The 14441-nt window shown below is 33.9% G+C and overlaps 3 protein-coding genes across 7 annotated transcripts; 2 read left to right on the top strand and 1 right to left on the bottom strand.

Moving 5' to 3' along the window:
* Positions 1-616: 616 nt before the first annotated feature.
* LOC105193363 lies at positions 617-2567 on the top strand. Its single transcript, XM_011157774.3, has 4 exons — positions 617-859; positions 1078-1488; positions 1566-1750; positions 2149-2567. Exons 1-4 carry the CDS (start codon positions 713-715, stop codon positions 2432-2434), a joined length of 1029 nt encoding a protein of 342 aa, XP_011156076.1. The 5' UTR covers positions 617-712; the 3' UTR covers positions 2435-2567.
* Positions 2568-3602: 1035 nt separating this feature from the next.
* On the top strand, positions 3603-6224 carry LOC105196057 (protein C1orf43 homolog). Its single transcript, XM_011161777.3, has 4 exons — positions 3603-3944; positions 4019-4175; positions 4281-4500; positions 4924-6224. The coding sequence occupies exons 1-4, from the start codon at positions 3786-3788 to the stop codon at positions 5114-5116; spliced, it is 729 nt and encodes a 242-aa protein (XP_011160079.1). The 5' UTR covers positions 3603-3785; the 3' UTR covers positions 5117-6224.
* On the bottom strand, positions 5899-12623 carry LOC105196058 (focadhesin). 5 transcript variants are annotated; one of them, XM_039458244.1, is made up of 10 exons: positions 12056-12623; positions 11830-11927; positions 11686-11748; positions 11457-11611; positions 10655-10846; positions 9486-9934; positions 8490-9374; positions 7113-8367; positions 6450-6777; positions 5899-6261 (listed from the first exon to the last, which is right to left on the bottom strand). In XM_039458244.1, exons 2-10 carry the CDS (start codon positions 11881-11883, stop codon positions 6103-6105), a joined length of 3540 nt encoding a protein of 1179 aa, XP_039314178.1. In that variant the 5' UTR covers positions 11884-11927; positions 12056-12623; the 3' UTR covers positions 5899-6102. The 5 variants fall into 5 exon arrangements, with proteins under 5 accessions (XP_039314178.1, XP_011160080.1, XP_039314179.1 ...); XM_011161778.3 differs by having other exon boundaries at positions 12060-12623; XM_039458245.1 differs by having other exon boundaries at positions 11830-11916; positions 12060-12623.
* Positions 12624-14441: the final 1818 nt, after the last annotated feature.

Raw genomic sequence — 14441 nt, 5'->3', positions numbered from 1 at the left:
TTTCAAAATTAGCTTTCAATTTCTACTTAATTTAATCTTGATCTAACTTTTAACCAACATCGATAGTTAGTTTCTTGTTCATGCCAGTTTTAAACGTAATTGTAATAAATTGCATTTTATAAAGCATTAATTTTAATTTGATTTAATTTAAAAAGATATATTAACTTACCCAACTCTGATTATAATATATTTTATTACATTTATTATATTATACATATTATAATATTATGATACATTTCTATTCAACAATCTTTGTTTCACTTATTATGAATAGGAAGTTAAAGTCATTTAACACAAAGATTACAATATAGATCGTCAAACAAATTTAATATATTTTATTTGTAAATTAAGTTTTTTTATGTAAAATAACAAAGAAATGTTTTTTTTAATTTTTTTATAGGAATGTATCATCATTATTTCATATATAATACATATGATAAGCAAAAAATTGTATCCTTTCCAATACATATAGAACAATGTTTTAAATCTTCACCCTTATATAATTTAATCTTCTTTAAAAAATTTATATATATAAGATCTGTTCTTTTTATCTGAACTTGCACAATTTATCTTTTTTTTCTCTCTTATTCTTTCTTACAAAGAAAAAAAGAACAGAAACCGCGCAAGAAGTTCAGTAAAAGGAACAGGCCTATCAAGGTCTATTTACTGTGTATGTAAACGAACATGCGCGAGAGAAAGCAACGTGAGCAAAATGATGCAGGAAAATACGGATTCGGAAGCCTTTTTCGAAAAGTACACGATATCGGAAAGGACCATGGCGAGACTCGTGTCTATCAAGAAAGCGCTAAAAGATAACATTGCCCAAGCTAATCCGATGTGGAAACTTATAGCGGGACAGGTTAGAATCGCACGTGAGCCAATACGCGTGGCACGTTGTGAATTATAAGTCTCTAAATGAAGCTTTTATCATTAGAAATGCAATCATTATTTAATTCTAAATTGATATGAGTTCTACTTGATATAATTATGATAACTAAAAAAAAAAACTACTAATATTAAGCCACTTCAAGTTCCGTATACATCATTCAATGTAAATATTGCAATTTTTCGATGTAGAACGAGGAAGAAACACGTTCGGAAAGTGAAGACAGCGATGAGAAGGATGAACCGATGAACAATAGCGAATCTCAAACGAGGCTCGATCAGTCTGTGCTACCACCGTCCACTCAATTTTACTTCACACAAGCCGAGAGAATCCCAGAACCAACGAGAGCTGCTATCGCGTTACCGCAAAGATGGGATATCTTGGAGTGCACTTGTGAAAATTTAGAACGAAATAACGGTAAGATAGACTTTACTCAGTTAGAAAATCTACCCGAAGAAGATCTCGTCGCATTGGTGAATGAGATGGCAGGAAAATTGAGTTCCAAGGGCATCTATAATCTATGTCAATCGATGAACGATATGACTATCGAACAGAGACTGAAGTATCTCAATATATTTTGCACGCATCTGTTGCTACCAAAGGTACCAATTGACATATTATTGATTCTATCAGATACTTTTTCCTCATATATTAATTATCGTTTGCATCGCATTCATAGATAATCGAACTGGAGGAGCCGTCTCGTTTGTTGTCATCCGCTATCGCTGAATGCACAAAAGTATTTCCGGATGAGGTCCAGCGACTCATATTTATTCCTATTCTCAATACTGAGTTGAAAGATGTAACATTGGTTACCACTATCGTGAATACATTTGACCAGCGAAAGAAAACGATTCTCCTAGAGTATGTTTCACACACAGCCATGATACATAGGGTTCACCGATAGAGGGGGAAACACTTAAGCAATGTCTCTAGATGATGAAACAAGAATAACAAAATTTGATTAAGGCTTCTTTTTTTAATTATGTTCAAATATTCAGAATTACAAAATCAAGAATAACAAAATTACTGTTTTCTTTTAATCGTAATGTCCAAATATTTTGGATATTTAAAAATTTATAATTGATATAATTTGCAAAGCATCACAATTTTGTTATCTTTGATTTTCATCTTATTATCTTTGAAAATCACCTCTCAAATTTTCTGCCACCTGTTGCCGAACACCCTGTACATATCTTCGACTTACATTTTAAGCATTTTATATAAAAGTAGATTTAATAACTTTTTAATATTTTTTTCAGAGAGTTTCTCGCACATGTCAAAGAATTGAAACCATGGCACGTATCCATATTGCAAAATTTCTTATCTGTAAAACTGGACCGTAACATGATCGATAAAGTTATCAAATTATTCTCGGAAAAGGCACTTTATTATTCCAAAGATAAGAACTTTGGAAAGCTCGTCCTGTCATTTTTAAAAATTAATACCGCTTTGTCCGAAGAGCAGAAAATTATAATGACTGAAGTTGCTGCTGTCAATGAAACGTTATTCAAAAAACCTATAGAAAATATTTTAAGAAATATATAATCGCTAAATTCCACATGTAACGATACATACAATTACTAGGTTCTTCCAATTAACGAATTTATATATATTTTTAATAAAAATCTTAATTATTATATTTTAATTGTTTTCTGAAATAAACCTTAATTCTATTATCTATGGTAATTTTCAAGTATATTTTTACATTTATATTTGATATTAATAACGTAATCATAATTTACATTTCATAATTTATTCTAATCTTATTATCAATAAAAATTTATGCATAATTGAAGATTGTCTACTTTTATTTCTGAAATATGAATTTATTCGCTCACTGGCTTTTCTACGCTGACTCTTCTCTTTTTTTATTCTTTATTTTGTTTAATACATGCAAACGCTTTCCCTGTTTTCATACAAATGCAAATATATACAAATATTTTCCCAGCTTTGTCATTGCAGTTCCTTCATCATTTCTCATTCAACTTTGAACTTATTCCTTAATTTTTAATTCTGCTATTATAAGACTAAGGAAGATTGCCATTTTCCCCTAATTTTTTCAATGATACTGATAATGCGAGGTTCTTTTCACATAGAGTTTTGTATGTAATAAACAGCATAATATTGTTTTCATAAGATTACTAATAAAGAGCTTGATGCAGATAATAAATAATCAGGATTGCGTAGTAACTAGTTCAAAAGTTATAATGTTAATTATTTTTAACTTTAACTAGCTATTCTTAAAACACATGAATTTTAACTTGTTAACTTTTTTTCTAAATTAAACATTTACCTATGTAAAACTATATATATATATATATATATATAGTTTTACATAGGTAAATGTTTAATTTAGAAAAAAAGTTAACAAGTGAAAATTCATGTGTTTTAAGAATAGCTATATATATATATGTATGTATAAACATACACAAAAGAATGTTTCTTTGTTGCTTCATATAAACTTAAATTACAAATGGAATATTAAATTTATTTGACGATCCATAGTGTAATTATTTCATTAATTAAAGCAATTTTTAAATATTGCGATATTTTACTTGAATATTTTTTAAAATTAACTTTTAATTTAACCTAATCTTAATATAACTTTTTCAATGTAATTAATTTTGTAAATCAACTTTAATTTAGTGAAAAAAGGAATCAACTTACTCAATCCTGTCAATATCTAATAATAACTAATCTAATTTGGTAAAAGGCGATATGCGTGCGAGATACGACTCTGCGCCGATCAGCTGACTGGAGGTTTTTGTATTTGAAAGTTCGAATGACAGACCACGTTATCGTCCCAAAGCGATATACGAGTCTCACGCGAGAGGACCGTAGTACCCGCCGCTGACAATTATTCGCGGAGGCAGACCGCCTCGGTTGCCGCGCGAGAATGACTCAGGAGCTGTCCGGTGTGACCATAGTGATATTTATAGCTGCGGGCGTTTTGACAATATTGTTGCTGTTCATCTTCGCGAAACGACAGATCATGAGATTCACTTTGAGATCTCGTCGGGGCCCTCACGTTCCCATAGGACACGACACGAAAAAGGTGCGATTCTGCATGTAATTTTGAGGTTAACTCACTGTATCACTGTATCGCGACATGCTGAAAATGTCTTTCAGTCCTTGAAGAAGGAAATAGAGAGAAGAATAGAGGTAATACCCAGGATCCAATACGAGCCACAGCTGATCAGCGACTCTAGGTATATTTTGACTCCAGGAGGACAAGCTCCACCGCATTATTACAGACTGAAGGCGGTTGACGATGTTAAAACCTTGGGTAAGTCACGATGTAAAGAAACAATGTAACGTTTTCTTCCATCATGGGGTAAGTTACCGTCATCGTAATGGATCGTGCTTCGTTTCACGTCGCGTCTGTTTGCAGAGGCAGAGATCACGAGGTACGACAATTACCTGAAGAGACACCCCTCGGAGAATCTGAGGGCGTATTTACTCACCACACTCGCCACTCCGTTAAACGGAAGTGGACAGCGTATAATTCATCAGTTCTGTGATCTGTACGAACATGCGAGGCACGACCCTACCGAGTTCGGCGACGAGGAATACCAAGTGTACACTCGCCTGTTTCTAAAGCTGATGGACGCGTAAGTATGATTTGGAATATCTACCGATCTTTCAATCGAGAAGATGTAACAGTTTAAACGCTCCGTCTCGAATGTTACTAAAGAATATTTTGATCCCGTTGTATCAATGTTTTCAATGTCAGCTTCCCAATCGATACAATTTGCAAATGTTACATAATTTGGGAATAATACTTGTATAACAAGTATTTCGTGACATTTACATCGGTTATTCGTATCTACCGTTTTCTTTTATATAATATAAATGATGCGTTATTTACGTAAAAGATACGTAACACGCTAACTGGGTTAACTTTAAATTCAATTTAATTCGCTTTTTATCTTTTCGTTCTAAGAATTGGAAAAAGATAGGACAGGATCAAACTACATCGATGCACGTAGGCCTCAGAGGTATAAAGACTTGTGTATGATTTATCAATTGTTTAGGGCACGTTTATTGAAGTCGTATCCGAGCAGCAGAAAGTCTAGCCCTAGTCGCACACCGATCAAGAAGAGCGTGGAGACGAAAAGAAATATTCTGGAGCCTAGAATGCGTCCACCCGAGGAACAAATCCTAACTGGCTCAAGACCCAATACTCTAACGGTGATGACGTTGGACAATAGCGAGACGTCCGTGTAGCATTATGAATGCCGTCACATACAACATATGTGACGAGGAAATTGTAGATAGGTATACAACGCTAAAGTAATTTATAAACTACCGCGCAAATGGATCGTCCGATTTAGTTAGGAATTATTAATATGCGTTTTTACTTTTACTAACGAAGCACTCACGAGCTCGCCATTTTATTCAAGTTACGTCTCGAACGACACGTATTTTGTATACAACGAGCACGGGTACGTTTCTTTCTGTGATTTATTTGATATTTATATGAATTTACATTTATACAAGCCTTATACAATAGAATTTTCGCGCTCCTTGCACCGGCATCGCTTGTGAAATATCTTAACGTGTACTTATGTACATGAGAAGCAACGGTGTGTAAAAGTTGCTGAATTAGAAAATTAGAATTACTAGAACAGAATTTTTTTTCAAAGCGTCCGTTTCGTCGTATGTAATTGTCTTTGGGTGAAAGTAGCGTCAAGTTAATAATCGTACGTTCTCTTCCCGATTAACTCCATAGATAATTTAACAATACTAAAATTCACATATGCTCGAGTCGCATATAGATCTACATATCTCCAATGAAATTCAGGAAAACGTCTACAGTCGTTAGAAAATAATACAAGATTATTCTTTCCTTTTTAAATGTTTATCTTTCAATGAACAATAACGAATTAGCATATCTTTTTCTACATCACCGTTTAAATATAGAAATTTTTAACAATTTAACGAATCCAGTGTTAGTTACGCAATAAGAATATGGACCTAAAGTGTATATACATATTTAAAGCTTGATATAATCGAAATTATTTTATTAGTAATAAGGTTTAGACAAATGAGGTAGGATATTAGATGTATTTACAGATGTTCATTATTGTAAGGTTAATATCGTTAATGAAATTCAAGGCTGAGTAATACAGATAAGTAAATTAATTCGCAACGCAAAAATTTTCCCTTTTTTTTATACAAAAAAATATTTCTTATATAAACGTATATTTCTCTTAGTTATATTTGTCAACGCGAGTTTTAATCGACAGGTAATTTCTCCATTCTGAGTTGTAGTCTTCCTCTTGCCTTAATAAAATTAATGCATTTTGAAATGCAAATATATATACATCAGGTACAGAACTGTTCCTCATGTGATTCAACCATTTCATGATCTAAAAAAATTATCATGATTCAGTGTACATTTACGTATAATAAACATATCGCTCGTTTCAGTGACGAAAAAGTTCTATTGCAATTATAACACGTGAGTGTAATGTTTCTTTTTTTAATTAAAAAACCAAGAGATTACAAATCTTTGTAAATATCCGTAGCTAACAAACATTGATAAATTTACACATACCTGACGCGCTATGGATTTCCAAACTTGACGATCGATAAGCATAGAGATCGCCTGTGGAAACAATCTTATCCTAATGTCTCGCGAAGTAACCAGCGATTCCTTTTTCGGCAGAAGGCACTCTACGCCGGACAGACAGATAACTAGAATGAATAAAATATCACAGTAATAAGTTATACGGTTCTTCTCGTCTGGAGCCTCTACCATAAGCGCATCGATGTGTCCTATAAAATCTAGAATCCAGTCTTTTTGTATTTCAAAATTGCAGAATTTTTCAAACCTTAACTCATTCTGTACTTTTTGTATGCTTTTCAACAAATATGTTTGCAACCTATAAAGACAGAAAAAAAATTTATTAGGCCACTCAACGCTAGTTCTACAAAGGTTAAACAAATTAATGCGAACATTTAGGAAATGCACTACTTGTTTCACGAATAAGAGATTACTATTACATACGCCAATTTGTCTCGATACATATTCTATCCTTGTTGAAATAAAACCATATAATACTCGAATAGTATCGTACAACTTTAGTTCACGAGAATAAAATTTATATTAAAAACAAATGATAGGTCAACCCCTTATCGACAAAATAATTAATGTATTGTCCAGGTGTCCGCATTATTTCGTCTATCCCCTATACGTATAATTATTATTAATATTTACTCGGGATTAGATTCAGTCGCGTCGACAAGTTCTTTCAACCAAGCGAATTGCGGGCCGATATCTCCTTTGAAGGCTGTCTGGACTCTAATAGCGATGGCAGTCTTCAATTTTTCCGGTGTTTCTACCCACCAAGTACTAGGCGACGTCATCCTTTCGACGTCCTTGGCCAGCAATTCCATTACAGCCGCGAAATACTTTTCGAAATGTTTAGACGTTAAATTGACTTTTTCCGTTATCTCTTCCAATATGAGGGTTAGCAGCGTGCGATTTCCTATTTGTATCGAGTTGTTTTTCAAAGCGGTGACATAAGAGGACATAATGTGATTGAACAGATGTACGGATTTCTCGTCGTTCAATAAAATCCTGTCAATGGCATAGTAGAGAGAAGTTTCGAGAAATCCTTTTAATTTATTCGGCGGAATAGCCTCGCACAGTTCCTCCAGATTCGAGTAAAACACCAGATGTTTCTCATTCAGTAGCAATCGACCGGCTTCCGATCGGCATGTGTATTTAGACAGAAAACTTTCCATCAACAATTTCGCTGACTGCGAGATCTTGCAGTGACGGCTCGCGATGGACAGACCGTACTCCCGCGCCTCCTCTGATATCTGCATGGTTTCTTTCAAGAAGTCCCACTTTACGTTCGGTATCGCTTTCTTGTACTTGTGAGCGAATACGCGTAAACATTCCATCGTGACTATCCGATTAGATGAATCGCCTCGTCTCAAGTACTCACCGACGGCCCTTATTACGCTTCTCTCCGGTAGGTACTTGAAGTTTTGCGGTTCTCCTTGCGGCCAATAGTATATTCGCTTTTTGAAGCCTTCCAATTCGTTACTAATGTAGAAAATCAGAAGATCTCCGGCCGCCGTTAAGATGCTCCCGTTCACATTCTTCAGCATCTGGATCCAACAAGTGCCTGGTACGTACTGCAGCGAATCCTCGGATCGCGTGTCTTCGTTACTCGTCTTATTAATGTCCGCTCGGAAGTCCAAAGGTAAAGCACTCAAAGGAATTCGTTCCACATGGTAAGATTTCAACGCCTTGAACGCTGCTCTCGCGACTCTCGTATCGTAGCAGATCGTGTAGCTCCACAGAAGCGTTACAACCTCTACGATGAAGCTGTCGTAGTCTTCGCCCGAACGATACGGGTACGAGGGAACATTCGCAAAGAGCTCGCAAAGACTCTCCAGCACCACCGTGCGCTTCTCCTTGCGCATCTTTGGCGCCAACACTTGCCACATAGAATGAACGCCTGTCAAATAAAATCATGGGGAATCTTAACTTTTACAGAGAATTATAGATAGTGGTTAACACGATGTTTTGTTAGAAAAATAAAAAAATTGTTTAGTGTCCAAAGATACGCAAGATACATACCTATCACAGCGGACTTGCACAAGGCTGAGAGACTGTCGAGCGCGAGTGCACTGGCCGCACCGCCGTTCTGGTCGATGCACCGATTCAGAATTTGCGACAACAGCGGCACGAGTTCCTCGCCGTGCTCGGGCCAGCTCTCGCAAATATAGTTTATCGCCCGGGCGCATACCACGTCCGAGTGCCAGCTACGATCCTTCTCCATGGTATCCATCAGAGCGGTAGATACGAAACGGTAACAGCGCGGCTCGCTCTTCAACGCCTTCGTGTAAAGCTGAATCGCGAAATACTTGAGCGGTTTGCCGTTGTTCAACAGTGTGTCCAACGTGTGGATGACGATCGGCAGATTATCCTTGGTCACGGCGAACTCTGGGACAGTCAGCAACAGGTATTTTAGCGTGGAGCTATCGCGAGTTTTGGTTAATTTATGGAGCAGCAGGGACATCATGTGCGACGCGAAGGAGTTGATCTCTCTCGTTATTTGTACAAGAATGCGACAGACTTTCCGCACGACAGGAGGTTCGTCGCTATGCAGAAAGATCCCGCACAGGACTAGCTTGCACATGTATCTCAGATCGATCGGTGCGAGCGACAGGTTCTCCAACCACGACGGAGTCTCATTTTCCAGAGAATACAGACTGTGGAGGAGTTCCGTATAAAATTGGATATATCTATCGCTACAGTTGAATACGAGCAGCATCTCGTTTGAAACAGTATCGTTACCGCTGTTCATTTTCTTTCGCGACATTATCTCGATTAACAATTTTTTCGCCATCATTGATGCGTCGGAGCACAATAAAGACGGATAGGCTAACCATTTTAACAAGGCTGCAGCTAATGCGTTTAATAACGTAACATGGCACGGCATTTTGTCCACGATAAATGTACCTATTGTGTCAAATCGATCATAATTAATTCTTGCAATTTTTTTAAATATCATCACTGCATTAAAAGAAATACGTGATTCTATCAGAATTTACATTTTAAAAATGTACTTACATATTTGGAAGGCGTTAAGTAAATAAGCTGCGGGACATATCAAAATTATTTCCGCCATCAAAGCTATCGTAATATTTCCTATATAACTGTAACAATATTCAAAAAGATCCAGTATCGTGTAAAAATTCTGCACCGGTTCGTGACCGTATTCCAAAAGTTGTATCGTCAGTGACGCGATCAGAGGTACCAATGCCGTACAAAATTCCTTATCTCTCTTCAGTAACATTAAATCTGCAAGCTCGAGAATTCGATAATTCGCATCGATGCAAGTGTCCGCTCGATTTGTGCACAACCAGAGTAGAATCTCCTTTCGTAAATTCGTAGTGTCGTTAGACTTGATTACAAGTTGCCATGCCTCTCGTTTGCAACTTTCACACGAATCCATGGAAGGATCGCAAAGTATATGTACGAATACAGGTCGCAATAGTTGCACGCTTTGCTCCATAACACTGAAATTCAGACAAATTAAAATTTAATAGCGTTTCTAGCTCTCTCAACTACTCGTATCCTATTTAGGACTGTCAAATCTACAATTTGTAAAGACAAAAGCAATAATAAAATATATCCCTGTACAAGAACGCGTATCTCTCTCTACTTACAACAGAGTTACATTTAGAGAGTCAAGATCATAAATCAAATTAGTCATATATTATTATTTATATTCCATATAAATAAAATTAAATGTGTAATTTAAAAAAAAATTTTTTTGCCGTTTTCGAAATAGATCATATAATCAGTTTTAGTAATAAAGTAAAATTACTGAAAATGTTTACAGACCTCTATTTAGAAAATGGCAAAAAAATGTTTCAAGAGATTGTATCATCTAATATAATATTTGCTATTATAAAATTAGTGTCTAGCTTGAACACAAATTATAACTTTAACGAGTAATTAAAAAAAATATTAACAATACATTTTTGCAAACAAAATATACGTTATTTAATATTATATTAACATTTTTAATAATTTATAATAATTTACAAATTGAATATTATAAAATTAATATTTGATTTGGATCGCTTGTTAACAAATATTTAATTAATTTCATTATAATCTATTAATTAATGTTTAATCAATAATATGCCGATTGTAAATCTGAACATTCGTAAGTCGAGTTGCAAGTAAAAAAATACTTGTGTCTAATAATCATTCTCGCAATAAAATCTTACCGTCGATCGTGATGATGCAGGATAAACTTCATTTGATTCAGAATGGATCTCCAACTACGTTTATCCTGAGTTAGAATCGTGATAAATGGATGCTGAGTAGGGACTTGGAGAGTATATTCATTGCATTTATCGCGCGACTTCCAATTTAATATCAACAGTTGACTCACTGCCACAGTGATCGCCTGGTAATTCCTAAAATTTACGATACATGATTCGAAATAAATATTAAAATCAAAAGAAGACTAACAAACGGTCAGGCTCTTAACGCTCAATATTTTTTTTATTTTATACACTATATACTTTTTGACACACACTTTATATATAATTTATATACTTTCTTCCAATTCTTTAAGCTGCATCGTTACTTTCAGTCTTGAAACACAGTTTTCTCGAATCGAATCTGATTAATAAAATCATATTCCGATTGAGGTAATATTTTCCACGATAAATTATTTGTAATATCTTAAGATATTTATCATCATTAGTATAATTAGATGGTTATTAGTAGTATTATTTATCAATATTAACAATATTATTTTAGTTCAATATAAACTGTGTTTCAAGATCAAAAGTAAGAGCGTACAATTTAAAGAATTAGAAAATGTATATAAAATTACATAAGAAATATTATTGAGCACTAAGAACCTATTACGACCGCTTTATTTCTTAATATTAATTAAGATTTTTGAATATTAATTGTGTTACACACACAGTCTTATATCAATTATTAAAAATATTGAAATAAATTAACATGTAAATCCACATTGAACGCTGACAATCCATTTGACATGTACATACGTACTTTGAAGAGGATAGGCACCCCATGAATGTTGCTAGTGCAGACTTAACATCCCACAATCCAGTCTCGCCAAGCACAACCAGCGCTTGGCACGCAGACGTGCTAACTATAGAGTCATCGCTGTTGCATTTGGACGAGAGTAATTTGAATTCTGATATCTATAAAAAAGAAAAAAATATATATATACACACACAAGACAAATATTAAGGAAAGTATCAAGATAATTGTTTACTTTTAAAATATCTTTTTCCACTTCCAATTTTTTTCTGATAATCTCAATCAGCTTAGATATTGCCTGTAAAAAAAAGAAAAAAAAACAATAATCAAGTCCCAGCACAAATGCAAACGTACGATTAACTTTTGTCGCCATACTCACGTGCGATATCAAAGTAGGATTTTGTGATCTCAATTTATAATCAATCTCATCCATGCTTTACACTTGTTTAGAATTATCCTTTATAAACTATAGTTTTTCTTAAAAATTGTAAAATATCTTATAAAATGGGAAACGCATATACTTATATGAATATATATATATTCATCCTTGCATTCCCCTTTTTCATGCTTAAAAAATAATCACATATAAATCTAATTTTGCAAGCTTACCAGATACTTAAATATTCTCGACGTACATAAAATAGAACTAAACGTTGAATTGTAGTATGCGATTATTATTAATTTGTATTAGTTAATACTGATACTTAATTTTGTGTATTATAGATAAACTTGTACAAATTATACTCGAATCTTGTACAATCGTTGTTTTTCAAGTTCTAAAAGAACGAAATAAAAAGTAATAGCACGAAATAAAAGTACAGTTCATTTTATTACTGAATAGAGAAGATTACGAAGAATAATAAGTCTATTAACTGATGAAATACAAACATCTCACATATTTTGTATATCGAGTATCAGTGTTTTCACGCGTGAAGGTGAACGAAAGCATGGGGCTATAACCTCAAACATTCGGCAAAATTTAATGGAAATATTTCGAAATTAAAAAATTCTAAATTATCCTTGCACTAAGAATTTATTCATGTGCAGTTTATTTTTGAAAATTTTTATTTAAAAAATGTTTTCTGTTCTGCGTAATATTAGAGAGAAGTCTGCACAACATGCTTCGAAGGGCCTCGCACACGAAATGCATAACAAAGCACAACATAAAGGGCCTCGCACATGAAGGCTGTGTTCCGTTTTTACTGGCAGTACTGAAAATTTATAGTTCACGTCACATATACTATACATTTTCAGTACTGGCAGTTAATATCGGAACACAACCGAAATACATAGCAGAGCATAAGTGTAGCATAAGGCCTCTGAACCAATGGGAATCTTATGTACATCAATATGGCGACTTTATGTTGGATGCTCATTGGCCCATTGGTCTTACGTTGTGCTTATGTTATGTTATGCATTTCATGTGCGAGGCCCTTAAAGGCTATAAAGGGCTTCGCACATGAAATGCATAACATAACATAAGCACAACACAAGACCGATGAACCAATGAGCATCCAGCATAAAGTCGCCATATTGATTTACATTAGGGATGTTCGATCTTGTCAAAAGAATCGATTTTTTTGAATCGAACTGAATCGTAACTAAAAGTACCGATCCATCCAAAAATCGAATGCCAAAGAATCGATTTTGCAAAAATCGATCTTTTTTATTCTTTTAATTTTATACAAAATTATGCCGTACATTTCAAGATTACATCTGTACTTATTATTTACATATTGTTCAAACATTTTTTTTATGTAGACAATACAAACAATGCAAATTATTGAATAACAATACTAAAAAATTAAAAAAGATAAATAAATAATTAAATTATGAATATATCTGATTTTAATATTGACAAAATAAAAATATTAAAAATTCAAAAATAAAATATAATTTACGTTATTTCTGTATATTGGTAAAAATAAAAGCAGTACGCCTTAAATAAAATATTTTATATTTCTTTTATATTTATCATTATACATATTATTTACATAATTATATACGCGTTAAGAATTGTTGTAAGATAATTGTGTCTTACAGCGTGAGTATTAGTATTTGAGTGGAAGTTCATACACGGGAAGACTAATTTCAGTGTCCGGATAATTACGGAAGATGGAAAATTATTGTCTCTCTCATTAATTTGTGTGTATAACAAAATATTTATTAATTGTTCTCGATTTTAATAATAACGTAGTTTTTCTATTTACATTATAAGTTTCTCTTACTTTTTAATTAGTAATGCATATAAAAAATTAATTTGTACTTTAATAACTTATACATACACTCATGTGATCGTATTGATTAGCAATTATTAGATAACACTCGTAGCACTACTCGCATTCGTTATCCTATTCTTTTAATGTATTTGTTAAAACCAACGCTAATTTTTTGTAGCGACTTTTAATTGATTTACAGAAGAATAATCGACTATGATTGGTCAATTTCTTACAGATTCCGGCATAAGTTATCGGTTATCACCTGCGTAAATCAACCTTAATAGGCTTTCTACAATAAGCTATTAGTCAGTATCATAAATCATAAGCCATAAAAATTGATCACAGTCAAATGTGAAGAGAATATTCGATGTGATTGATCAATTCTTATGGCTTATGACTTATGATATCGACTAAAGGGCCTCGCACATGAAATGCATAACAGAGCATAAACATAGCATAAGGTCTCTGGATCAATGAGAATGTTATGTAAATCAATATGGCGACTTTACGCTGGATGCTCATTGGTCCATCGGTCTTGCGTTATGCTTATGTTATGTTATGCATTTTATGTGCGAGGTCGTCCTTAATAGCTTATTGTAGAAAGCCTATTAAGGGCCAGTTTCACAACTTAGTTTAACCAGAGTTTAAACCTTTAAACTTGGTTTACGGTAAATATTGTGTCCCACAACTGTCTTAAACCTCGGTTAACGTTGTTAAACTGCGGTTAAAGTTGAACGGCGAAATTCGGGCGTTTAAGGTAGATAACCGAGGT

Source organism: Solenopsis invicta, chromosome 16, assembly GCF_016802725.1.
Source record: "Solenopsis invicta isolate M01_SB chromosome 16, UNIL_Sinv_3.0, whole genome shotgun sequence".
NCBI classification, from domain to species: Eukaryota; Metazoa; Arthropoda; class Insecta; order Hymenoptera; family Formicidae; genus Solenopsis; species Solenopsis invicta.
The sequence above is the reverse complement of the archived record's forward strand: the minus strand, read 5'-3'. Positions and strand labels throughout refer to the sequence as shown.

Bases quoted from the DNA above. Each gene is read 5' to 3' on its own strand.
- LOC105196057 (XM_011161777.3), top strand. From the start codon at position 3,786: ATGACTCAGGAGCTGTCCGGTGTGACCATAGTGATATTTATAGCTGCG. The intron at 4,176-4,280 runs GTAAGTCACGAT...GTCTGTTTGCAG, and splicing joins TGACGATGTTAAAACCTTGG to AGGCAGAGATCACGAGGTAC. The intron at 4,501-4,923 runs GTAAGTATGATT...TCAATTGTTTAG, and splicing joins TTTCTAAAGCTGATGGACGC to GGCACGTTTATTGAAGTCGT.
- LOC105196058 (XM_039458244.1), bottom strand. From the start codon at position 11,883: ATGGATGAGATTGATTATAAATTGAGATCACAAAATCCTACTTTGATA. The intron at 11,749-11,829 runs GTGAGTATGGCG...TTTTTTTTACAG, and splicing joins ATCCTACTTTGATATCGCAC to GCAATATCTAAGCTGATTGA. The intron at 6,262-6,449 runs GTATGTGTAAAT...TAATTTTTTTAG, and splicing joins GGAAATCCATAGCGCGTCAG to ATCATGAAATGGTTGAATCA.
- LOC105193363 (XM_011157774.3), top strand. From the start codon at position 713: ATGATGCAGGAAAATACGGATTCGGAAGCCTTTTTCGAAAAGTACACG. The intron at 860-1,077 runs GTTAGAATCGCA...TTTTCGATGTAG, and splicing joins GGAAACTTATAGCGGGACAG to AACGAGGAAGAAACACGTTC. The intron at 1,489-1,565 runs GTACCAATTGAC...TCGCATTCATAG, and splicing joins CGCATCTGTTGCTACCAAAG to ATAATCGAACTGGAGGAGCC.